This window comes from Phocoena sinus, chromosome 1, assembly GCF_008692025.1.
Source record: "Phocoena sinus isolate mPhoSin1 chromosome 1, mPhoSin1.pri, whole genome shotgun sequence".
Lineage (NCBI taxonomy): Eukaryota > Metazoa > Chordata > Mammalia > Artiodactyla > Phocoenidae > Phocoena > Phocoena sinus.
The window spans coordinates 77,528,328-77,555,635 of NC_045763.1; the positions used below are offsets into that span (position 1 = coordinate 77,528,328).

A 27,308-nucleotide genomic window follows, 5' to 3' on the forward strand; every position below is an offset into this window, starting at 1 on the left:
TGTAGGATCAAATACCTTATTGAGGTAACTTATTAGAAAGGTATTTGTGATAGTCATATAGTTAGAATGTATTTATCTGTTTGACTGAAGATAGCTGAACCTGTTTTATTGTCACAGAATTGATTGTTATCCCACTATTTAGCATACCTATAATCCTCACACTGAAGCAAGAGAATAACATTGATAGACAAGGTTAGGATCACTTTCTTGCTAGAGGGCTATTTGTAAAGGCTAATTGTATATGGCATATCATCTGCCCATGTAATTCTTGGCTCTCTGAATTATCCCTAATTACTCTTTTTTTATAAAACCAAAAATCTACATTCATCAGCCAAATCAAATAACTCTTGTGTAAATGAGAAGAAACATGAGCTTATTTAGTTAAGTGGGTCATAAAACCTATTCATTATGTAATATTGTATATCTCAAGGGCAAGTATCTTAAATCATCAGGTTTTATACAGTGTGTAGTAGATTTTAAGTGTATTTGCATGATTGCTTTTCAGAATATATCTTGGTTTAAAAGGAACATTTCTTAGCACTCACCTAATAATTTTAGATTTCTTCAGTAGTATTGTTTAGAAAAATAAAGTCAGCTTGTTTGTTCAGATTTTTAGAATTTGTGTCCAAATTTTCTGTCCAGCATTACAAAGCTGTCTGGCAGCTATGAGATTTCTGAAAATGACGTTGACCTTTTTTTTTTTTTCCTCATGAAATATAAATCTACAGAAGCTCACCACATAAGACATTTATAGGCATCATGTAGTGGTACATTTCCCCGGTTGCATTTGGATGAGATAAAACTTCTGTGTTTCTTTCAATAGCTTGTTGTGTGTGTTTGTGTGTGTGTGTATGTGTGTGTGTGTGTGTGTGTGTAAATATATGCAGCAAAAGAGAAGCGTAAACACTGTCTTAAAGGCAACTGGATTACATAATGAACAACACTTAAAACATGTTTGGGCGGAGTAGGAGAATAGTCTTAATCACTAGCTGGCATACTTCAAAATGTCAGCTGGTAGTTCAACACCTGGTCTTGATTAGGAATAGCTTATATACCAAATGTTCTCTAATATACCATATCTAAATTACTTACTGGTGTCTTGTTCTGTGTAGAAGCAGTTCTTCAAACAAGTCATAGGTATCGCTTCCCTTCCCTTTGCATGACATATTAGATAGTGTTTTAATTTCACTTTCAATCTAGTAAGCTTCATTTAGATGTGAAGTTTTGAATTACTAGATGCCTTGAAAATAATTTTAAAAATATCCCCTGAACTCCATCTTGTATAACACACTTGATTTTAATACCATATTTTTATTGTCCTTGTGAACTGTTCTCAACTGCCCTATTATTTTTATAGGAATTAATAAATGACCTATTTTGCTCTTCTTTCTTCTCTGAGAAATAGTTTCTAATCAGTGTCTAACTCAAGTGAGACTTAAAAGATGAGATTTTTATTAAATCTGCTGTTGTCCCAATCTTCCATTTAAAGCCCAGTTTACTCATAAAAGTATTTTGGGATGTAATAGGTGATTACACCCTTTATTCCCTCACCTTCCAGCCTCAGCAGTCCAGTCTGCTTAATATCTATCTGCCTTTAGCCCCAGCTCTTTCCTAGATGTATTTTGTACTGGGGACTGAGCTAAACTGTTTACATGCTTAATTATTTCTCACAAAAATTTTAGAGGCAAAGCCCAAATGTTTCTAGTGTGGTATAAAAGTATTCAATGTGTAACAGTTATGGGTATTCTTAGAAACAGTTCTCAACTCTGCTTGCAAGTTTTCATTTATTTATTGCATATATAATGTATACAGAGATTATTCTACATTCTTTGAGGAATTACCAAAGAAATCAAAAGCAAGGCTGTGTCTTTCAAGGAGCTTATTTATAATTTACTACGGAATGTAAAACATAATCGCAGGAACTATGAGGACTATTCAAAGACAACATCAGTTTATGGTGTTCTCACCAAAATGTTTAACCTGGACCTCATCTTGAGAAAGCAGGCAAATCCATATTGTAGAACATTCTCTAGAACCACTGTCCTGAACTCATCTAAAGTGTCAATGTTATGACAACCAAAAAAAAGGGATGGGGGGAGATGGACTAGAGGAGACTAAAGAGACATGAAAACCAAATGTATTTTGTGACCCATGATTGGATCCTTGATCAAAAACGTCTGCTACTTCGATTCAGAAACAAATAAGTGTGCGTGTGCACAGAGAAGAAGGGGGAAAGAAGAAGATAAACGGAAGTGACAAAACGTTAACAGTTACCCTTGGTGAAGAGTGTACAGATGTTGACCACTATTCTTTCAACTTTTCCGTAGTTTAGGAATTTTTCAAAATTAAGAAGTTTGAGGAACAGTTAGAACAAGGAGATTAGAAGATAAACATTTGAGAATATAAGGCACGAGAAGACTAAGTGATAAGAAGGAGGTGGACTCAGTCATGAAAGTTATATTTTTGAGATTTGGGCTTTACTCCGTTAATAGACAGGAATTGGCAGGAGACAGGTAATCAGCTCTTCTAGTTGGAAAATGAAGTTTACTCTGCTATCACAAAATATCTCTGTATTACAGAACATCTTGTCTTTAAAGTAACTATGCCAAATAGGTGAAGTGGCAACATCTTTTATGATCTTTCTTAATTCTTTTCTGCTCTCACATATTTAGGTCTGATCATATTTAAGATCTTTCTAAGAAACTGGAAATATCCAGAATTTGCATTCTCTGTAGAACAGTGTAGTAATTTTTTTTTTCTTTTTAACTTACTGTTAAACCAACTTCTGGTCATTTGCAGTAGCGCATATGGTTTGATATTAGTTGCAGATACTGATTTTTCAGAACAACTCTTTAGATGAATGCCTCTCAACCTATAATGTGTATACTGAACACCAGTTAAAATACAGATTCCTATTCAGAAGGACTAAGATAAAGCCTGATATTCTGAATCTCTAAAAAGCTTCCTGTTAATGCCAAAACTGATGCTTCTGGTCCTTGAATCAAAGTTTGAGTAGCAAAGATCTAGAATAGGATTCTCAGTGAAGTGATGGGAAGATGCATATTATAATCTTCACAGGATGGTGAGTTACTTATCTTTAGATTCGTATTCCTACCTCCACAAGAAAATCCAAATTCCTTATCTAGGCCAACAGGTCCTTCTTAATCAAGTCCTTGTGCATTGTTCCTTGCTTCAACCTCTCATTTACTAGCCACACTGGCCTTTTGGTTCTCTGAATGCACTAAGCCTTTCCTGCTTCAAGGCCACTATACTTATTTCCTCTTAGAACGCACTTCTGGTTTCTCACAATTGGCTTCGTGTTATCCATTTAAGGTTTCAGCTTCATTGCAAAACCTTACTTGGCCATCCTATATATTAAATACCTCTTCCAACGTACTGTGTACCCTCATTCTTTCAATATCTTTCCTATTACTTATTGATTTATTTGTTTACTGTCTTTTTCTCTATTATAATTTAAGCTCCTTAAGGGCAGGAACCTTGCCTTGTTCACCTTGTATCCCTGTGCTTAGAACCGTGCCTGAGACATAGTAGATACATACATTTTTTGTTGAATGAATGAATGAACAAATGAACCCATTTAGATTCTGAAGGCAGTTCTTCGCTGAGCATGGTGCCGTGATGATAACTGCTGGCAGAGGTAGCCCCTCTGATTGATAGCATATGAGCATGACCTCTCCTTACCTCAGGTGATTTGAGGTAAGGGGACACATGCGCCCCCTCCCACAAAAAAAAAAAGTGATTGAACAACACAGTTCTGAATTTCAGTGAAGATAGTATATTATGTTCTATTGCTGCCGAACCTTTCTTATATTTTATCCAACCATTCCTCAGTTTTTCTCTTTGTGTAGAAAACTTTCTGTCTAATGTAGTCTCATAAAACTACCCACAGCTGTACAATGAATGTTTACTTTAAGTATATGCATGAGTAGGAGTTTGGTAGGTATAATTACCCAAGTTAATAGCAGCGTTCACTCAATAGGTAGTAATTACAGAGTTGGAATTCGGCCAGGGTGTTCGGGATGACATTCCTACTCTTAGATAGTGAAAACAAGTTCTTTTGTGATCACAGATCATCATAATGTTGAGATTAATCTCATTAAGAATATAAGTCTAGATATAGTGTTAGTGCCATGGTGCTTTCTCAGCTTTTCTTACAGCACTGGTTCAGGTCTGGTTCGACTAGCAAATAAATCACAACACCACTCCCTACGCTGTTGCTTGTGTTTTCCCTAAAGGCATCTTGTGATTACTTGCTAGCCTGACTCTGCTTGAGTTATAAAATCTGACAAAAATCACAGTTTAGAATCTGCTCCAGGCTAGCCATAAAAACATCTCTCTTCCTGTACTATATCTAACTACCACTTCTGAAACATCTTCTCGATAGCCTTTTGCAATCAGAGTATGGAAATTCTCTTTGGATAAGGTCACCATGGTGACTATTTCTTTTCCCCAAGAGTTTTCGGTGTCTTCAGACTCAACCTCATTTGATACTACTAGCTTTGTTCCTTTTTGCCTCTCACTTTATCGTTCATTAGTGCCAAGTATCATAGTCAGTAAGAATCTATAAAATGAACTGAGTAAAAGCTTGCTCACCTGATCCGCATTTTCCCCTACTCCTCTCTATTCCAGAGCTTTATCTCAAGGTCTTGGGCAGAATGCGCCACTGTAGAGGAAAACCAGAAGAAACACTGAGAGACAAGTGGTACAGAAGAGGCGAGAAGGCAGAAAATGACAGGGCAGGAACTGCAGCTAGACTGGTGAAAGGGAACAAGCGAAGATGAAGAGAGAGGAGGGTAGGGAAAACTCTGGAGAACTAAGAGGATAAATATTAAACATGGCTAAAAGGAGAAGTGGCTAAATTAATACCTTGAAAGGAAAATGTTAAAAAAATACTGTTCTTCAAAGAGGATTAATTAGATCGTTATGTCCTTGCAGATCACTTTTGAAGAGGAGATTAGGATGGTGTAGAATTTCAGTTGTATGTAAGTGACACTTCTAAATGCTCAGACCATTGTCCAGATTAGTGTGAACCACCACTTTAACCTTCTTGACAACATTTGTTTGCTTAGCACTTTTTTCTTTCCTGTGAAGTAAATCTCAGCTCAGCATCTTTTGATTTATTGCAAATTGTAAATCAGCCACAGCTCTATTAATGAGACTTTAGCAGATTGCCTTAATTAAATGTTGATGAGATGAAAGAAAAAACATACATATACATATATATTAAGTACGTAGCCTTCAGTATTCTCTTAGTTGGAGATTAGAGAAAGATTCTGCGGGTTTTGGAGACTTAGCAATAATATAGTGTAGGGAATTTAAAAGCAATAATAACCCACCTGAATTTATGTCAGAATTAATTTAGTAAAATAAAATCCAAAGTCCTACAGAGGCATTTAGTCTGGGTCTCTTAGTTTTGACCAGCAGTGTTCAACCCCTGAGGTTACCCAAGATAATAAAAAGGCAAGAGTGAGTCAGCGGCCATTGTTGAAAAAGGGTTATTCAGTATGAACAATGTGAGAGTAGTGAGCAGGGCGGATTGGAAGTTGAGATTATAATGAATGTAATGAGGAAAATAAACAATTGAGAGAGATATATCAACAGAGCTTTGCGATCTTAGAGGTTGAGGAGTTTTGAATGACTGGATCTCAGGGGTTTCCTGAGCAGTGGATAAAGCCTGAAATTCTCAGTGTCCAAGTTTGTTGATCAGAATTATAGTACAAACGATATCTGTCTGCTCTTCTTTCAAATCCTTCTGGTTCCCCCCTCCCTTGTTTAAATTGGACAATAATAGATTAAAGAAATTAGCCAGTGGTATAGAAGGATGATTGGACCAAAATCTGAGGTATACGGTTCTTGGGCTTCAGTTTCTTTATCTATAAAATAACGAGTACAGGATATCCTTGGCCCTTTCACCTCTAAAATGCTGATTCTATAAACAAGAGAGTTTGAGTTTGGTGACAGCAGTAGAAGATTCATGCCTTGTTCTGTTCTGTTCCCTGAGTCCACCTGGAAGCATAACCCTTTTACTTATTTTGTTACTTTTAATACTGTGTTTCTTGGCATGCTTTGGTTCTGATGTGCTTCCGGCATCACTGTGTGTGGATAGATGGAGAAGACTGAGTACCAGGGTCATTCTGCTCCCGTCCCCCATTCTTTTTTATATATTGTGGTAGCTTGTAAGATATTCTTTAAAACATTGTTCTATTTCAGTATACTTTTTTCCATATCACAAAAGCAGTGACTATGAGAATATATCCTTGCTAAAGAGCTTCTGTAGACCTCAGGCCTCCTTTGCAGGTGCTGCGGAAACAAGCTTCATGTTGATAAAACCAAGAGCTAGGTCCTGGGCCCGCACACGCTGAAGTCGTGTTCCTTGGTGTGGCCCATTGACCTGGCCATCACGTGGAAACTTGTTAGAAGTCCAGAAACTTGGGCCCCACTCCAGACCTTCTGAATCAGAATCTGTGTTTTAACAAGAGTCCCAGATGATTCATTTGCACGTTGAGTTTGGGAAGCCCGGCAGCAGTCCAGATCTCATCCAGCTTCCTGGGCTCTTCACCTCACATCGAAGGACACATGGCAGATGAAGTATGTCTTTAGGAGGATTTAGTTTGATCTTGACTGTTCTTTGGAAGGGTGGAGGAAAAAAGGATACTTGAAGTTTACACCTAAGTCTTTCATCACAGTGTACTATGATCCTCTAACATTTGGCTTATATAGCACAGTTTTGTCAGACTTCAATCTGGCATCTCCTTTCATTTCCCTCTTACACCATCACATCCATATTAAATCAGCTTCTGGAAAATAGAGCTGAGTTGTAAATATGTCTTAAGCACCCTTGAACCATCACCTACCATTCCTATTCTCTTTGCCTTCTATTTCTCCCTCATTTGGTGCTGAAATACTGAAACTGATTTTCATAGAATCAAAAGCTTGTTTAATTTACCATTAAGTGAAAATTATAAGGATTTTTCATATTCAACATGTAAATTTTTTTAAGGATTCAGTTTATGGGTTATGTAAGTTTTTATTTTCTGTTTCTTTTTCACTTGTCACTTGATATTTTTATTCTATTTGATGCCTTACTTGAAGAAGAAATAGGAAAGAACCTGGTAATCTCAAATCACACATTTGTTTGGCTCTTCTGTTTCGGTGGGGAAAAACTGCAAATATCTGCAAAAATATAATTGTGTATTCTCTAATGCAAAATAATTTTGTTATCTACAGCCAATTTTCAGATGTTAAGGATGTGTGTGTGTAAGATAATAACATAAGGTTCATTTCATTTCCCTTCTAAAAACTCCATTATTTCTCTTAGTATATGAGTTATTGATGCTTCCCCTAAAAAATAAATTCTATTTCCAGAATCTTCCATTTTTCCTTAGTTCACATCCTTCGACCTAAGGTTGCTTCTGCACTGTTTCCCTACTCTGTCCTTACCAATGGGCCTTATCCAGGAGGTAGCCATCATTCATGGCTATTAACTTATTGACTGAGCTGGTAAGAAGTGTGCCAGAATATCTCCATGTGACTAACTCTATTCTAAAATGTAAATGAAAGACTGATAAATTGTCAGAAGTATGTGATTGACAGTCCTGTGTGTTAGAGGCTGAGGTCACAGCTTGCAGATGCTTTCAGTGCAGCAGGGGGCACTGGGCCCCCAACCCCTCACCCATCCCCACCCTGTCTCTAGTCTCCAGAAGAGATTTTCAACCACCTACTGTTGGTCATGCAGAGATTTTCTTATTAGAAATTTATACCATTTCTCTTTGAGAAATTATGTATCACTACCTCGCAGCTGGTTTATAAAGTTCTATATTAACCAGTTTTTAACATTTTAATAATATATTTACAGTTAAATAATTTTTATATTAACTAATCTTTTGTACACTTTTAATTCCAATAGATTAGAATAGTAATATTTAGATATCTTAAAAATTTTATGTGTATCACACCTCTAATGTTATTAAGCTTTTTTATCAACAAGTTAATGATATCTGCTCAAGCTTATGATATCTGCTCTTAGCTCTTTAAAGTCTTCTGTTTCTCATCCTTTCTTTAATCATTTGGATTAAGGATTAGTTGATATTTGTTATTTGTTGAGTCATTAATAAATGAGAATTTTTATGAATAACAAGAGTCTGAGAAGAAAACAGATTTGCATAGACTATCCCCATACTGAAGTGCTGCCTGTTTCAGCTTGGGTGTTGGTACCCATCCTCCCCTCCCCTCCCCTCCCCTCACCTCCCTGCCCCTCCCCATATAAATGTACTCACTCCACTGTGTCGTAAATGGTTGCCTTGTGCAGTTTTGTTTTCAGGATCCTCTTTCACTCTTTTCTGAGGGTGGTGACAGTAGCTTCTCTATGATGAATTAGCAATTACAGGTCACACTATGCTTTCCTTAGTTGAAGCCTGTATTTCAAGCTCTGTAATCGTCAGAGTGGTGTGATTGCTTTTGAATGTCTAAATGAAAAGTATTTTGCTATCACCAAACTTCATTTTCTTTAAATTGTACTTAAATAATGAGTATGTTCTCCTTTTTTAGGTGCGCTTTGTAAAGAATATAACTTCCTGGAAAGAGATGAAACCAGGGTTTTATCATGGGCACATTTCTTATTTGGATTTTGCAAAGTAAGTTAAATCTAAAATGATACACGAAAGAATGCTTTGTACTTTAGCAACCTAAAAAGGAATCAATTTATTAAATTATTATGATTTTGATGTTAAAAAAACATACTGGCTTGTGTTTGCCACTTTTAGATATGTAATTTAAATATACCTTCTAGTGTTTTACTGCCCTCTAGTGTTCATAAATCGATAATTGTCATATTAATTTTAGAAATTCAAGGTAGATTAAATTTAGGTAATGCCCTTTAAGTTATTTATTATTATTATGTTTCTGCTTCCTGTACAGTCAAATGACACTATTTTAGGAGCGCCCCAAGTTTTAAGCTAGAGGCCAATCAGAGTATGACTTACCACGTCACTGACTGAGAACAGAGAAAGCAAAGGAGCCACTACTCAGTTATTGGTGCCCTGAAGTGTCTGCTTCTCAGCCAAGACACATTTCCCCTCGGGCTACCTTGTTTTAGCTTTAAAAATGAGATATATTCTAAGGAGACTTTTTTCTTTTCCTGAGTGAATGGCGTTTTTGTGGGTTTTTTTTAACATCTTTATTGGAGTATAATTGCTTTACAATGGTGTGTTAGTTTCTGCTTTATAACAAAGTGAATCAGCTATACATATACATATATCCCCATACCTCCTCCCTCTTGCATCTCCCTCCCACCCTCCCTATCCCTCTAGGTGGTCACAAAGCACCAAGCTGATCTCCCTGTGCTATGCGGCTGCTTCCCACTAGCTATCTATTTTACATTTGGTAGTGTGTATATGTCCATGCCACTCTCTCACTTCATCCATCTTACCCTTCCCCCTCCCCATGTCCTCAAGTCCATTCTCTACGTCTGCATCTTTATTCCTGTCCTGCCCTTAGGTTCTTCAGAACCTTTTTTTTTTTTTTTAGATTCCATATATATGTGTTAGCATACAGTATTTATTTTTCTCTTTCTGACTTACTGTATGACAGTCAGACTAACTCTGTATGACAGTCTCTAGGTCCATCCACCTCACTACAAATAACTCAATTTCGTCTCTTTCTATGGCCGAGTAATATTCCATTATATATATGTGCCACATCTTCTTTATCCATTCATCTGTCAGTGGACACTTAGGTTGCTTCCATGTCCTGGCTATTGTAAATAGAGCTGCAATGAACATTGTGGTACATGAATGTTTGAATTATGGTTTTCTCAGGGTATATGCCCAGTAGTGGGATTGCTGGTTTGTATGGTAGTCCTATTTTTAGTTTTGTAAGTAACCTCCATACTGTTCTCCGTAGTGGCTGTATCAATTTACATTCCCACCAACAGTGCAAGAGGGTTCCCTCTTATCCACACCCTCTCCAGCATTTATTGTTTGTAGATCTTTTGATGATGGCCATGCTGACTGGTGTGAGGTGATACCTTATTGTAGTTTTGATTTGTATTTCTCTGATTAGTGATGTTGAGCATCCTTTCATGTGTTTGTTGGCAATCTGTATATCTTCTTTGGAGAAATGTCTATTTAGGTCTTGTTCCCATTTTTGGATTGGGTTGTTTGCTTTTCTGATATTGAGCTGCATGAGCTGTTTATAAATTTTGGAGATTAATCCTTTGTCAGTTGCTTCATTTGCAAATATTTCCTCCCATTCTGAGGGTTGTCCTTTCATCTTGTTTATGGTTTCCTTTGCTTTGCAAAAGCTTTTATGTTTCATTAGGTCCCATTTGTTTATTTTTGTTGTTATTTCCATTACTCTAGGAGGTGGGTGAAAAAGGATTTTGCTGTGATTTATGTAATAAAGTGTTCTATGTTTTCCTCTAAGAGTTTTGTAGTGCCTGGCCTTACATTTAGGTCTTTATCGATTTTGAGTTTATTTTTGTATACGGTGTTAGGGAGTGTTCTAATTTCATTCTTTTACATGTAGCTGTCCAGTTTTCCCAGCACCACTTATTGAAGAGGCTGTCTTTTCTCCATTGTATACTCTTGCCTCTTTTATCAAAGATAAGGTGACCATATATGCATGGGTTTATCACTGGGCTTTCTATCCTGTTCCATTGATCTATATTTCTGTTTGGGTACCAGTACCATACTATCTTGATTACTGTAGCTTTGTGGTATAGTCTGAAGTCAGGGAATCTGCTTCCTCCAGCTACATTTTTCTTTCTCAAGATTGCTTTGGCTATTTGGGGTCTTTTGTGTTTCCACACACATTGTGAATTTTTTTGTTCTAGTTCTGTGAAAAATGTCAGTGGTAGTTTGATAGGGATTGCATTGAATCTGTAGGTTGTTTTGGGTAGTATAGTCATTTTCACAATGTTGATTCTTCCAATCCAAGTACATGGTATATCTCTCCATCTGTTTGTGTCGTGTTTAATTTCTTTCATCAGTGTCTTATAGTTTTCTGCATACAGGTAGTTTGTCTCCTTAGGTAGGTTTATTCCTAGGTATTTTATTCTTTTTGTTGCAATGGCAAATGGGAGTGTTTCCTTAATTTCTGTTTCAGATTTTTCATCTTTAGTGTCTAGGAATGCAAGAGATTTCTGTGCATTAATTTTGTATCCTGCTACTTTACCAAATTCATTGATTAGCTCTAGTAGTTTTCTGGTAGCATTTTTAGGATTCTCTATGTATTGTGTCATGTCATTTGCAAACAGTGACAGTTTTACTTCTTCTTTTCCGATTTGGATTCCTTTTATTTCGTTTTCCTCTCTGATTGTTGTGGCTAAAACTTCCAAAACTATGTTGAATAATAGTGGTGAGAGTGGACACCGTTGTCTTGTTCCTGATCTTAGAGGAAATCATTTCAGTTTTTCACCATTGAGAACAGTATTGGCTGTGGGTTTGTCATATATGGCCTTTATTATGTTGAGGTAAATTCCCTCTATGCCTACTTTCTGCAGGGTTTTTATCATAAATGGTGTTGAATTTTGTCAAAAGCTTTTTCTGCATCTATTGAGATGATCATATGGTTTTTATTCTTCAATTTGTTAATATGGTGTATCACATTGATTGACTTGCATATATTGAAGAATCCTTGCATTCTTGGGATAAAGCCCACTTGATCATGGTGTAGGATCCTTTTAATGTGCTGTTGGATTCTGTTTGCTAGTATTTTGTTGAGGATTTTTGCACCTATGTTCATCAGTGATGTTGGCCTGTAGTTTTCTTTGTGACATCTTTGTCTGGTTTTGGTATTAGGGTGATGGTGGCCTCGTAGAATGAGTTTGGGAGTGTTCCTCCTTCTGCTATATTTTGGAAGAGTTTGAGAAGGATAGGTGTTAGGCCTTCTCTAAATGTTTGATAGAATTCGCCTGTGAAGCCATCTGGTCCTGGGCTTTTGTTTGTTGGAAGATTTTTAATCATAGTCTCAATTTCAGTGCTTGTGATTGGTCTGTTTAAATGTTCTATTTCTTCCTGGTTCAGTCTCGGAAGGTTGTGCTTTTCTAAGAATTTGTCCGTTTCTTCCAGGTTGTCCATTTTATTGGCGTGTAGTTGCTTGTAGTAATCTATCATGATCCTTTGTATTTCTACAGTGTCAGTTGTACTTCTCCCTTTTCATTTCTAATTCTATTGATTTGAGTCTTCTCCCTTTTTTTCTTGATGAGTCTGGCTAATGGTTTATCAATTTTGTTTATCTTCTCAAAGAACCAGTTTTTAGTTTTACTTCTTTCTCTAATTGCTTTAGGTGTAAGTTTAGGTTGTTTGAGATGTTTCATGTTTCTTGAGGTAGGATTGTATTGCTATAAACTTCCCTCTTAGAACTGCTTTTGTTCCATCCCGTAGGTTTTGGGTCATTGTGTTTTCATTGTCATTTGTTTCTAGGTATTTTTTGATTTCCTTAAAGACACTTTCTTTTTTAAGTGATTTTCCTTTATAGTGATTTGCCTGAATCTGGACATAACTAACTCTCATTTTCCATGTTTTGGGGGAGGCATGGGATCAAGGTATTCCTATCATAATTCTCTGAAGAAAAGTTCATAAAACAACAGGCTTACATATAGTATCCAAGCACTATGGGGCTCCCCCTAGAGTCTGTGCTGCTTTAAGTACTAATCAGAAAACTGGTCAAAAGGAATATTCTGTAAACATACGTGGCTTGATGAATCCATTTAAACGTTTTATGTAACACATTGAGTATCATTATAGGAAAACTTCAAATGCAGATCTTTTCCCTAATAAAACTCTGCACTAACTTCAAAAACATTAAAAATAGATTTTTAAATTATTTAAGCTTAGACATGTTTGCTCAGTCATTGCATTAGCAGTCATGACTTCAAAGTAATACACCCTCATGTATTTGTCAACTTGAGCGAGCATTCTGTGTAAAATCCAAAAATTTAATTGATATCCCACTGTCATTTTAACTTCTCAAATTTGAAAAGAAGTTGAATGAAATATTACTGATTCACACTGATAATAAATCTGAACTTTTTTGAAAAGCCCGTAATTAAAAGGAGTCTCCCAAATATTACATACATAGAACAATATATTCTTATTGCTAGTTTCTTCCACAGCACTCAACATCTTACAGTAAAGTGGTTGCTTTAAAGTTAGATGTACATTTTTCTATAAATAATTCATACAGCAATATTGAAAACATTTTATAGGCAGCTTTAAGATAAACGAATTATTTTTTCTTTACAGAGGCATTGGACCAATTTCATAAACTTCATTCATATGCATATTTTCCCTCAGGGCTGCATTATCCTTCAATTGAATGTTTGTTACCTTTTCACCTAAATGATTTATTTTTTTTCCACACACAGCTTGGTTTCTCATACTTGAGGTTTTCATTATTAAAATAATATATTGAGTGCTTTTGCTTTGGGCAAAAGTCTTGTACTTAGAATGAAGTTCTGGTGTATGCTAGGGTTTTTGCAGTTAAAAAAATATAAAGGTTCTTGGAAAGATTAATCTCATTTTTTAAATATTAACATGAACATTTAAGGGTTTGAATATTTTCCTAATGTGTTTCATTTTATTGGAAGCAATATGTATTGTGAAAAACTTTAATAGACCTTTACAAGATGTTAAACAAATACCTTAAAAAAATCAACAGGCAGAAATGTATTTTGATGTATATAGTCACAAACTATTTTAGATGTAACTACTATCTTTTAAAATAATTTTTAGTTTGTCATACTCACCACAAATGAGTAAGGAAGAGGAAAGGAACATCACTTTACCAATTTTTTAAATATTTTATTGTTTAAAACATATTCTTGACTGGTGTAGTACATTGTGGAGTCCATTAAACTACTTGCCTTCAGGAGAAAACCGTCAAATTTGATGAAAGAGATATTTAGTCACATAGCTTTTCAATTGCCTTAGCAGAAACACTAAAGAGAGTACAAACCCAGGAGACCCCAGGAAACCCAGGCAGTAAGATAAAGTATTAAATAAAGTATTAAAAGTGGTTTCTAATTTAGACTGATCACTAAGAAGCACACATTTTATTTGCAAGCTGATATCTGCTCACGTTGTGTTTTGGTTACAGTTATCTGTTTTGGTTTATCTGTTTTTATTCAGAACTTTAGAATAATAACAAAAATATCTTCTTGTTACATATTTTGATTCCTATCCTGTCTTATTCCTTTTTGTCTTAACTCTATCCTTACTTTTTTAAGCACATTTCCTAGTTCTTCCTTCCATTTTTCCCTTTAGTGTTTAATTACTGTTTTTTTTAAATTGGTGAACAAACCATTTTAAAATAATGCAGATATGCTAACATCATAAATTTAGAAATTTTCCAGTGGAAAAAAATTGTGTAGGTTAGACATTTTCAGATTGTCCTAGGGTGCAGGCAATATAAAGTTGAATAAGTTGCAGTTCTTGTCCTCAGTGAGTTCACTGAAACCCCCTTTTTTACTATTATTATCACTTCATTATGATTCATTATGAACAGTGAAAATATTACAGATTATTCTCCCTTTTAAATTTATACCACTCATTTATCAGCAGCATCTATCACTCCCATTTTGATTTTCTTCAAATTTTATACAAAAGAAAAACATTTGAACATCTCTTTCAAAAACCTTTTTCAGAACATTTTCCTTTATAAAGGATAATGTCCAGCTAAAAGAAAACTATTTTAATGCTGTTTTTGATCAGACTCTGCTGAGATTTTTTATGATCTAGCTACCTAGGGTCATATGTCAGCATCTGGTCTTAGAAATATATTTGGAAATTATTCCTGATCCAACAGTCAGTTTTATTCAGGTCCACGTCAGGTGTGTACCTTTGTGGTCATCCCCAGGAATGAGTATGGGTTTTCATCACCATCATTTTGGTTTCTCTGTATCACCCCTGTTGTCTTTTCAGAACAATTGAGGTAAATCAGTAAAGAAACAGATATGTCAGGACAAGTTTAGTAGTATGTAGATTCATGTGAGATTGTCCCTTTTGCCTTGTACTTATCTGCTGAACCAGTTGAAGTTTGCACCACTTTCTACAACTTTCAACAAATATGTCACAAACACTGTAGAAACATTTTTAAAATTATTTTAATCATTGCAAGTAATATGCGAGAGTTGGCTTTTTATTGATTTGTATTACTAGCTCTTTCTGTAGCATTGATCCTGTAGATGCTAAGGAGTAATCTCTCAAGTCAGATTTCTAGTTAAATCCTCCTCAGTTCCTTCCCAGCTCAGCAGTCTCAGCCACATGACTTCAGATCTTCAGTTTCCCCATTTGTAAAATGAGGATAATTAAAGTAACTACTTCATGGGTGGTTGTGAGGATTAAATATGATAATGTATGTGAAGCAGTTAGTTTGTGACTCACACAGAGCTGTGTTAGGCTCTTTTAAAACTCTGTCTTCGTTCAGTTACCACGTTGTCTTACTGGTGTTTTCTTCTCCCTGTCTGACTCTGTGCTGGCCCTCCTTATTCCCAAGTCCTAATAAGGCATTGCTCAAGATTCTCTCTTTGCCTCCAATGTTCTCTTTTGGGAAGTTTACCCATTTTTATTTATCAAAACATCCAAGCAAGAAACTTTAGAGTCATCTTGAACAACCCTTTTCTTTGCCACATATATCTAGTCAGTCACCAAGTTTTCTGAACCTGGCTTCTTTCACTTAGCATAATGCTTTTGACATTCATCCAGTTTGATGCATGTATCAGTAGTTAGTTCCTTACTGAGTAGTAAGGATGGAGGCACCACCATCCTTACTGTCCATCTACCAGATCCTGGATACTTGGATTGTTTCCAGCTTTTGGTGATTATGAATAAAGTTGTCAAAACATTTGCATACAGGTTTTGTGTGGACACAATGTCTTCATTTCTCTTGGGGAGGACCTAGAAGTGGGATTGCTGAATTGTATGGTAGCTCTGTAAGACACGGCTAAGCTGTTTTCCCAAGTGGCTTTATTATTTTGCAGTCTCACCAAAAGTGCATGAGAGTTCCAGTTGCTGTGTATCCTTACCAGCCTTTGGTATTGTTGGACCACACTCCCCCCTTTTTAAAATTTGGGCCATTTTAATAGATGAATGTTCTTTTTAAAAGATAAATAATTATTTTAAAAACCTTTTATTCTTAACATCATTATCAGTGGGACCAATAAATACCAACAGGTCATTCACTGTTTTTGAAACAAGACAATGGGAACTTACCACTAGAAGGATTTGAAGCTTTCTATGAACACTTTAGAGATAAGAGAGTCCAGAATAAATATGTACAGTCCTCCCTTGTTATTTGCAGTTTCCGTATCCACAGATTCATCCAACCATAGGTTGACTGTATAAGATATCTTTGTTCCCCCTGTGAGACTGCTGATTAACTAGAAGTGTTAAATCTGGTATGAAGCAGAAATCTCAAAGCGTTAATGCTTCCCAAAGGCTATTCAGCTCTCCTTCAGCTTCATCATCTTCCATTTAGGCTTTGTCTAGCCAGTTGACAAGGTTCCTTTCAAAAGTTCTGAGTATGCACTTGTTCTTTTAGCTATTCTTACTGTTCATTCATCCTAGGCTATACAGAGTGTGGGTGTAAGGAAATGTGCCTGGTTTGTCTCTCTTGCTGTCGTACATACATGCTGACATGGCAAGAATAAGGTTTCTTACCAACCTGCTGCTCAGATTATATTTTTTCCCTTTTGATCTCCATATAACATTGCAGATTCCTACCAAATCTGCTGTTCTCTTCCTAGGAAGATTATGTTCTAATGGGTCAATGATAGTTTAGTTTCCTGGAGGGAAGATGGGTTTTCTACTCTTCCATCTGAGCCCTCCTGAAGAACAGCTCAGATGACTGACCAGGGTTAAAGCTGGAGTCTGCAACTACAGAACATATTTTTCCACTGGTACAAAACTACCTGTTTGGCCAAAGTTTTAAACATACAAACTTAAGAGGATGCTTGTTTCCTAACTAGCTGAGCTGAGTGGCCTGATGCTATTTTATCATGCCTATTTTCAGTTATAACTCCTTGCCTTTATGTCTATACAGCCATACCCTAACTTATAAATAATAGTTCTTAGCCATTTTCAGAATAAGTTCACATAGGTTATCTCATTAAAACCATGTTTCATACATATAAGCACCACCCAAAGCCATGCCCCAGAAAGTCATTTCCCAGACAGCAGGAAGAGTTTTGTCAAGTGCCATATCCCCCTTTCACTTCTACTTGGTAAGAATTGCTATCTGTTCCACATGTCAGGGGCTAGCAGAAAGCAAAAAAGAAGAGGCATTGGTAGGAGATGTTCTGGGACGAAGTAATTCCCAAGGGAATATAGTTCACGTGGATCAGTGGCTAATAATGGAGATGATAATGGAGGTTCCCAGGGAATTCCACAGTCTTAAGAATGGAGTCATTGCCCCACTGCCCTGTGCTTCCCCCTTTTAGATTTCCTCTTACAAGACAGCTCTAGCAGTTAAGGTAGCAGCTGTGTATCCCTGATACCTCCCTACCTACCCTCTTCTCACTAGTGGGTGCACCGTCCCACAAAAAGGCTTTTGTAAGTGGCCAATTCACAGCGGTCTATTCAACCTAATTTTAATATCCAACACCTATGTTTCTGACACCTTACTGAACACTAGTGATAAAGCCATGAACAAGAGAGAAACAATCCTTTGCCCTCATGGAGCTTCTACCCTGATACCTAATTTGACAGTGCCGTACATTTGCAACAATACTGTTTCTTCCTTTAAAAATTTGTGAAAAGATTATTTTACTGAATTGTTGGTTTTATAGGTTTATGAGTTGTTCAGTGAAAACAATATGTCCCAAGTTCTAATAAACCAACTCACAAATTTAACATAATAACGTTTTACCAAAAAGTTCTGTGTAGTTTTCAGTATTTCCATATGTACAAAGGATTTTAGTGACTTAGACTTACACTTACTTAATGATGAGAAAAGGACTAGAATTCAGGAGGGTTGACCCCTTTTTACACACAAAGCAATTTTATAGAATACAGCCTGTTTGTAAGTTAGGACTTCCTGTTCAGTTAATTTACAATCATTCAGAAGCTAAAAGAATCGAGTCATATCCAGGCACCTTGCTTTTTTCTCTTCTGTGGTCTCTTTTCACTACTCATTTGCTTAAGCATTTAGTATAAAACATTTATAGAATGCCTGTGCGTAAGACATTTATTGTAACAGGCAGAAGTAAGGGGAAAATGTGAAACTAGTCAGGTTAGCTGTGTGCTTTTCCGTGCCTTTGAAAAAATATTTTAGTAAGAAGGGAAATTTGTTATAAGCAGTTAGCTAAATTGAGGGTTTCTCTGGACAGACGAGCGAACATATCAAGACTGTCAAGAGAATAAGCAACTTTCACTATCTCTTATTGAGTCATACAACTTAAGCTTACTTTTCTCATTTCTCACTGTGATTCCCAGTTTTACAGAGATTGCTAATATTTTTTTTTAATCTTTCAAATAGTACTAACCAGTAGGCAAGTATTTATGTATACCAGGCCCTGTGAAATATATAAAGGAAGTGTGAAGCACTCTGCCTACCCTCACGTGGCTTATAATGCTATTGGGGAGGAAAGACTCACAGGAGAAACGCTAGCAGGACAAGCCAAGAGTAAAACTGCCTGATAGCAATAGCTCCTGGGTGCAGGTGTCAAATGAGAGCAGATAGCACTGTATGCTGGAGTCGTCAGGAAGACTTCCTAGACTTCACAAGATTTTGTTATTGCCCGCTTCAGTTTATTCCAAAACAACAGCCAATAACCTTTCTTCCCCCAGCTTTATTGACACATAATTGACGTATAACATGGTGTAAGTTTAAGGTGTACCATGTGATGATTTGCTATACACATGTATTGTGAGATGTTTACCAAAATAAGGTTAGTTAACACATCCTCACCTCACATGATTACCATCTTGTTGTTGTCGCTGCTGTCGTGATGAGAACATTTAAAACCTACTGACGTAGCAACTTTCAAGTATACAGTACGTACAGTATTGTTCATTATAGTCGCCATGCTGTACATCGGATTCCATATCGTGACGCTTCTCGGCTGACTCAGGAAGGCCTCCCTCCTGATACATAACATGCTCTACAAGGCCCACGTGATCTGCACGTCTTCTACCACCACCCCCATCTCTCCACTCCCATTCTCTGTTACTGTCCCCTTCCTGATTCTGCTGCAGCCAGATTGACCTCCTTGCTGGTCCTCAAAAATGCCTGGCACTTAGCTGCTTTGGGGCCTTCATACTTCGAAGTCTTATCTTCCTGGAACACTTTCTCCTAGATATCTACATGGCTCTCTTCTCATCACATAATAATACTGCTGCCTCCCTGGAAAACCCTGTTTTGAATTGTCCTCTCCCCACTTCTCCCTATTCCATGCACTGCATCATTTCTCTCCTTAGTATTTTTACCATCTAACATATTTACTTATTTATTGGTTTATGTTCTGTCTCTCCCAAGTAGAATGTTAACTCCAGAAGGATGAGGAATTTTTCCCTTTTTTTCACTGCTGTTTTCCTAATATTAGAATAGTTCCTGGAATATATTGGATACACGAAAAGGTACTTTTTGAATGAATGAATGTAATAGAAAGAATAGGACAATGAGAAAGGCATTCTAGTTAAGGAAGATAGAATGAGCAAAGGCATGTAAGGAGCAACAGGAGTTGTTGGGAAGCAGAAGAGGTGGGCCTAACTGTAACAGATAGATGTTTCTTGTTTGAGGAGAGTTGAAAATAAAGTTAGATAAGTAAGGTGGAACCCAAGACATAAGGCAAGCAGACATTAACAACCAAGCAAAGGAGTTTGGGTTAGAAGTCAACATAAACAGTAGGGGTATTTCAGGTTTCTAAGAAGAGTGATCTAATAAATGAGGTAATATCAGTTGAGAATTGGTATGAAGGTAGACTGAAAGGGAGAGAGACTGGATGCAAGAAAACCAATTCTTATTATTAGAAAACCATCAATTATTGCAGTAATCCAAGCAAGAGGCCTACAAAGAGGGCAATTGTGACAAGAAAGGAAGTGAGGAAGACAGGTCAAATCTCTGAGAAAGCCTACAAAAGAAAAAATCAGAAGGACTTGGTAACCGTGCTAAAGAAGAATAAAGGAGAGTCAGGATAACACTAAGGTTTAAGGCTGGGATAAGTGAGGATATTAGAACAGGAATCAGCTAGACAATTCTAGGATCTGCAAGGGTGGCTAAAATATACTCCTTCTGTGTTCCTCCAACTCTCTATCATTCCCTAAGGAAATAATGCTGAAGACTTAATGTTTTTCACTTCTATCTTGTCTTTAGAATTAGCGTCACAGACGTTAGGCTCAAATGATCGCGCTTGTGTGGACTTCTGCTATATCCATTGACAATGTTTATCTAGTTTGGTGGGTCAGAAGTGAGAAATCATTGCTATGTGAAATTGAAATGTTTTATGTAATTCTTGCTAGTAAAATTTAAAATTATTTGTCACTCAATTTTCCCTTCTCTCCTTTATCTTCAGCTGTAATTTTAAAATTCTTATTTCTTATTTACTTTATTGTAGTATAATCCTAAAATATTTTCCAATCTCCACATACTGTATTTTATTTAATTAACTCATGTTTTTTTCCATATAGAATTAATACCTCAAACTTCAATTTCAGGACACCCCAAACAGAATGAAAGGGTTGATTTCACCTTTTAAATTTTTCTCTATTTCAGATTTGGTATGAAGAAGAAGCCAATTTACATTAATGTCATAAGGGATCCTATTGAGAGGCTAGTTTCTTACTATTACTTTCTGAGATTTGGAGATGATTATAGACCAGGGTTAAGAAGACGAAAACAAGGGGACAAAAAGGTAATATTTTAGTTTTAGAATTTTTATAAAGATAATTGTTTATGAAATGCAATAAACAGTGAATGCTTTTAAAATTTATTAATGATTATAAATGTATTCCTTGCTTATTGTGGAAAATTTCAAGAGAACCCAAAAGTATGAAGAAGTAAAAATAAAACTACTTTGTAGTTGATATTTTGGAGTATATATAATATTTTGTCCTTTTAAAAAATATTTGACTTGTGTTCTGGAGCTGAATATTTGTTTTATTATAGCCCTATTAATAATTTTCTATGAGATCACTATAATAATTCATTAATATGATATATTTGTGTACAAAGTTTGGTTCTCTTAATCTTGATGATGGCAGTTTACGTTGATTTTTGATCATCTGTTTAGGAACACTATTTTGTTAAAGCAGCTTATTTTTTCAGGCAAGATGAGAATAATAGCTTAACAGGGTTCTTACTTAGCAGGTTCAGATTTGAGTTGTCTTCTATTTAAGTGCGTCCTCCAGAGTAGCCCCAGACTTGTTTTTCTAAGAAACCAAACTGTGTCAGTTTTCTGGTGGAATACCTTTACGGGGACCTCATTGCTCACAGGATTGCCCAAGGCACAGGAGACGCAGTCTGACATAGCCTGAGACCTCCTTCTCCTGCCTCATTTTCGCCTCAGGCACCCAGTGCATCACTGGGTGCCTTACCTGAAATGTCACCGTCCTCCAGACTTATTACTTCATACTTTTTGCACACGTGTTGTTCCCTATGTTTACAATGTCTCTCCTTCAATCTGAAAACTCTTTGTTCACCTTTAAGATCCAGCTCAAATGTTACCTCTTTCATAAAGTCTTTTCTGGCAGTGAGCCGTGTCCCTTTCAAAGTTCCCAGAGCACTCCATTCAAATCGCTATTTTTTAAATATTTATTTTGTGGTACTTGAATTATTTGTTTACATATATGTCTTCTCCAAAAGGCTGTGAACGTCCTGAAGCAGGCGCTGTATTTCCTTCACCTTTGTCTCCTCCATATCTAGTACGAGTACGGTGCCTAGTTCATCTGTAAGCGTTCAGCAAATGGCTCAGTGAGGGAATTCTGCACCTTTTAAACCTAAAGTGTTGTGTAATGGTGATGCTAGATACTTGCTGTATTATAGTAATTAACACCCAACAATTAATTTTTTTCTAAGTTGGATGTGCCCTCTGTCACATGAGAAGGCAATGGTTCTTTTGTTTTATTTACCTGTTTATGTTTTCTAGAAATTGCTATTTCTTTCCTTAGTCTCAAGGCTTTAGACAGAAGGTATTGATCCAAACAGTACCCTTTTTTTTCAGCGTCCACTCATCTCTTAGTATTATATAATCTTCTAGAAAAAAAATATATAATTATATTATTATGGAGAGTCTGTAAAATTTTGTAAAATCTGTAATATGACCCTTTTGTGACCTAGTACTTTAAAATTTATTGTTAGTTATTTCTAAATTCACTTCAATGCTAACTACTTTCTTTTTTAATTTTAGCCCTATAATTTATACTAGCTCTTACTCAGTAATTGTTAGTATCCATCTCCCTCCTTCAACTAAAGGAATGTTAGTGTTGGTAAGGAAAAGATTCACAGTCACGTATGTTCCTACGTCTGTCATGTCACGTCAGCCCTGGATACCGTGGTTTTGTGGTTGCTATCCTATGTAGTTTAGGGAATTAGGTAACAATAATACTTAATATAACAACAATAATAGCTCACATCTATTGAGTGTTTCTTGTTTATCAAGCTCTGTTTTAAGTCACATATTATATTATATTGAGTGTTTCTTGTTTATCAAGCTCTGTTATAAGTCACATTTAAGTGTTAACTCATATGTGAGTTAACACTCACATCTATTGAGTGTTTCTTGTTTATCAAGCTCTGTTTTAAGTCACATATTATCAAGCTCTGTTTTAAGTCACATATTCAGGTGGCCTGTACAACAATTTTATGGGATAGTTGCTGTTGTTATGTCCATTTTACAGATAAGGAAACTGGGGCACAGAAAGGTTAAGTACCTTGCCCAGTGTTATACTACCAGTAGTAAATGGTGGTGCAGGAATTTAAACCCAAGCACTCCAATTCCAGAGCTCACAGTCTTAACCTCTCTATACCCTTGAAAAAGGAGGGATGGAAAGCAACATGTCACTCGATATTTTTGTGTGAGAGATGTTCCAAAGTTGTGTATTCAATGCTCACAGAAAAACCTAGGCAGATATTTTAACGTAGTCTCCCTTTCATCTTTGAAAGCTTTAGGTAGGTATGCCCTCTCCAGCCTGGAGATTTAACCATTCTTCACCCTAATGATGATAGGTCTTGGTTTGTTTTTTTTATGTCATTATAAAATACATATTAATACACCTGTTTATTTAGATGTAATATTAGTAACATCAGCAAAATACTATTGTATTACCTTAATTCTCACGGGGACAGGGCCATCTTCAAATGTTTTATCAAAGTAAAGAATTACTTTGTTTTGTGATAGGCAAAATAGACTTTTTCAGTCTTGAAACATATTGAAACACACATTTTTAATAATTTGGTTTGTTTCTCATGACATAAATGTTGGCAACATTCTGGCACCTAATGAATTAAATAAAGTTGTTATATTGCAGATAATTCCTTAATATCTTTAACTGGCAAGAGTTTTCTTTAATAAACTCATATCTGTAAAGTTGGTAAGACTTCGTGGCATATAGCACTTTGGAAGATGGCAGGGTATTTGAAGATAACGGGGATTAAAAAGTGGCTATGATGGCAAAGGCTAAGGCTGGAAATACCTTGCAATGGCTTCATTTCCAATTTCTGGTTACACTGTCAATAATTTCAAAGCCATTTTAGTCATATGTGTATGCCTGTGATAGCTTTCAGTTGATCTTGTAAGGAACATACGATTTGTTTTATTTGGGAGATTTCAAATACTCTGTTTTTCAAACTTTATACCTAGAGTTTTGCATAATTTAATCTCTGTCCCAATACCTGGAAAATAGGGGTATTTAGTAATCCAAACATCAGCATTCAATAACTACAATATATAAATCAGTGGTTCTCAAACTTTTTAGTCTCAGAACTCCTTTTACTCTTTTTATTGAGGACCGCCAAGGAGCTTTTATCTATGTGGGTTATATCTATTTCTGTTCATATTTACCAATATCAGTAAATTTGCCAATTGACTGAGAAACTTTTAACATAGTAACTAATTTAATAGTAACAGTAGGAGACCATAATATGGTAACATAAATAATATATTTTAATGCAAATAACCATTTTCAGAAAAGGTATAAATAGTGGCATTTTACATTTTTGCAAATTTTTTAAACACCTGATTTAATCTAATATAGACAGCTGGATTTTCATATCTGCTGCTGAATCAGTCTATTTAATACATTCTTTTGGTGAAGTGTATGAAGAAAATTCAGCTTTACACAGATATGTAACTAGAAAAGGCAGTATTTTAATAGCCTTTTCAGAAAATTGTGGAAATTCTTCTTTAATATTACACTAAAACTTAACTAGTAGTAGTTTCTTAAAGTTATTGAAGTGTGGAATCTGAAACCATAGCAGTTAGCCTTTTATGTTCTGCTGCATTAAAATCCACTGATATATTTTATACTTTGAATGGATGTTTTAATCAAGCATAATTTTTTAACCTCATGCATTGGTCATTTGGAACACATTAGTTGACTGAGTTATGTGGATCTTCCAAGTGTTGGCAAATTTTATTATACAATATCAAAAATTCACATTCGTTAATGTCACCACTTATCTCATCAGAAAAGTCTTTAAGTATTGGGAAACTGTCAGGCTTATGGTGACAGATGAAGTCAAAATAAATTTAAATTTTTATATTTTTAGTTTGAAAACTTAGCTTTTATCACTGGCACCCACAGGATTTCTCCACCTTGACACTATTGTTGCTTTTGGCCAGAGAATTTCTTGTTGTGAGGGCTGCCTTATACATTGTAGGACATTTAGCAGCATCTCTGACCTCTACCTAGTAGCATCTCCCCTACACCCTCCAGGTGTGAGAACGAGGAAGGTCTCCAAACATTGCCAGATGTCACCTGGGGGTCAAAACAGCGCCAGTTGAGAACCGCTGGACTACTAGGACTATCAGTTGTTTTCTTTCAAGTGGCAGACCCACTTTGTTCATTTTGAGAAAACATTAACCAAATACCCAAGTTTGAATAGTTTGTCTCTCAGGCCTTCTTTCAGCATAGGCCTTCTTACAGCTTCCAAATAACTACACCTATAATTCTCATCACTCACATTTTCTAAATATGTAAATATTTATCTTATGAATATTTCAGTTTCATACTGTCCTATAGATTATTAATCATTTTTATTAATTATTGTTTTATTAGCAGAACACCAAGGGGGTTATACTTATGGAAAGAGTGTATAGTTACATGCTGTAAATAACAATCTAAAGGAGAATCAGTTTTTGCTTAAGAAGTACTCATTGATCTCAGAGATCACAATTCCTACCCCAATTTGCTTTTCGTATTTCTTACTCTAAATTAACTAGACTTATTGACAGCTGTAGGAATTATAATGAATTCAGAATATTATACCTAAAAATATGTATTAGTTTATAAAAGATATTAATGAGGTTAGAAGAATTCCATACTTAGCCACTACCTGATCCTACTACTGGCTTACAAAATACTGCTTCCGTAGTCCTTAGCAATTCATAATCCCCTGACTGTGGTTTGCTTATTGAACATGTATTTTACACAAAAGCATTTGAGAACTTATTACTGTTTGCTTAGAAAGTGTTTTATATGTACAAGGCACCACAGGAGAGCTTCCCTGGAGGTGCAGTGGTTGAGAGTCCGCCTGCCCGATGCAGGGGACACGGGTTCGTGCCCCGGTCCGGGAGGATCCCACATGCCGCGGAGCGGCTGGGCCCGTGGGCCATGGCTGCTGAGCCTGCGCGTCCGGAGCCTGTGCTCCGCAGCGGGAGAGGCCACAATGGTGAGAGGCCCGCGTACTTAAAAAGAAAAAAAAAAAAAAAGCACCACAGGAAAGCAATATAATATCTTTGCAGTTCATATTTAAAGGTTTGATAACTCTTTGTTGTAGACCAGTTTCTCTATCTCAGTAAAAGGTACAATCCAGAGTCAGCCTTGACCTGTCATCTTCCCAGGCTTCTGATCAAACTACTATATATGTGGTTCCTTTCACCAAAAGAGAGGAAATGGAAAGAAAAGTCCGTTGTAATGAAGTTGAAGAAAGAGATGATGAGTTCAAATTGGACATTATTTTTAGTCATGTATAAGCAGATGGAAATATCCACTAGAAATGTATTTGTGTCTCAAGAAATAAATCTGAACTTAATCATAGATTTGGGAGTCATCAGCATTAGGTGGGAGTTGAAACAAGATATTGAATGAAATTGCACTTCAAGGGAGACATATAGGGTATGAAGAGAGGACCAAACGAAAAAGGAAGAAGAAGAAAAGGGGGTGCAAATATGTAGCTCTCGGGAATGACAACATTTAAGGAGTAGGCAAAGGGAGGGAAGCACACCAAGAAGACTGAGGTTGGAGAATCAGAAGACAAACCTGGCGAGTCCTTGAAATGCATGGAAAAATCATTTCAATCACGAAGAGGTTAGTGAATTGAGAATTTAAAACTTTCCCTTAGACTTGTCAATGGGGAGGTCAGAGAAGGTGTTTATGTGGAATCCAAAGGGTTGAGGAGTAACCGTGAGAAGTTAAGACTGAGAGGAAAGACTACTCTTGAGATAGAAGTTTGGCTTTGAAGGGAGCAAAAAACATGAGAAATGTTTTACTAAAGGTGACAGATACTTGGGCATATTAATATACCTGAAGAGAGCAAGGGGTTATGATGGCAAAACTGGAGAAAAATTGGTGAAGCAGGGTCTCAGAAGGGAGTGAGAAAGGGTATTTAAAGATAGGAGGAAATACTTTTTTACAGATAAAGGCAGTAGGGGCTGCAGATAAGCTTTTATCTAAGCAGGAATCAAGGGAGCTCACGCTCAGCTTCAGTTTTCTGTATAAAATATGAAGCAAGGTCATTTGTAGAAAAGGGTTTGAATGTAAATATAATTGCCATCACTATCAAGCATCAAATTTTGTTTATTTTAACCTACAATTCTAGGAATTAAATATTTAAACTAATAATCTAAATAGTCTAAAGGATTTTTTGATATTTCCTGCTTTTAAAAACATTTGTATGTAGTTCACAAAGAATTGCTCTTTCTAAGCATAGATGGTGTTTAAGTGAAAAAGCTGATCATAACTTTTTGTTTCTCTGGTGTACTGAACTGAGTTTTGTTTTTGCTTTTTATTTTAAGAAGAAATTTTATAAGAGTAAAACATTTATTTATAGAAAATTCTATTTCTGAAATGTGGTCAGAATGTTTAGGAGAACGTGAATAGAAGTTAGCAAATGAGTGGGAAAGTTCTGGTGGG

General features: G+C 36.1%; 1 protein-coding gene across 2 annotated transcripts in view; it reads left to right on the forward strand.

Annotated features, from left to right (window-relative positions):
• HS2ST1 (heparan sulfate 2-O-sulfotransferase 1) overlaps nt 1–27,308 on the forward strand; it is a 191,478-nt gene that overhangs the window by 153,160 nt on the left and 11,010 nt on the right. For both annotated transcript variants that reach the window (XM_032605745.1, XM_032605735.1), the window contains exons 3-4: nt 8,569–8,654; nt 20,731–20,869. In XM_032605745.1, the coding sequence (XP_032461636.1) occupies nt 8,569–8,654; nt 20,731–20,869 (225 nt within the window). The remainder of the gene's footprint in view (nt 1–8,568; nt 8,655–20,730; nt 20,870–27,308) is intronic.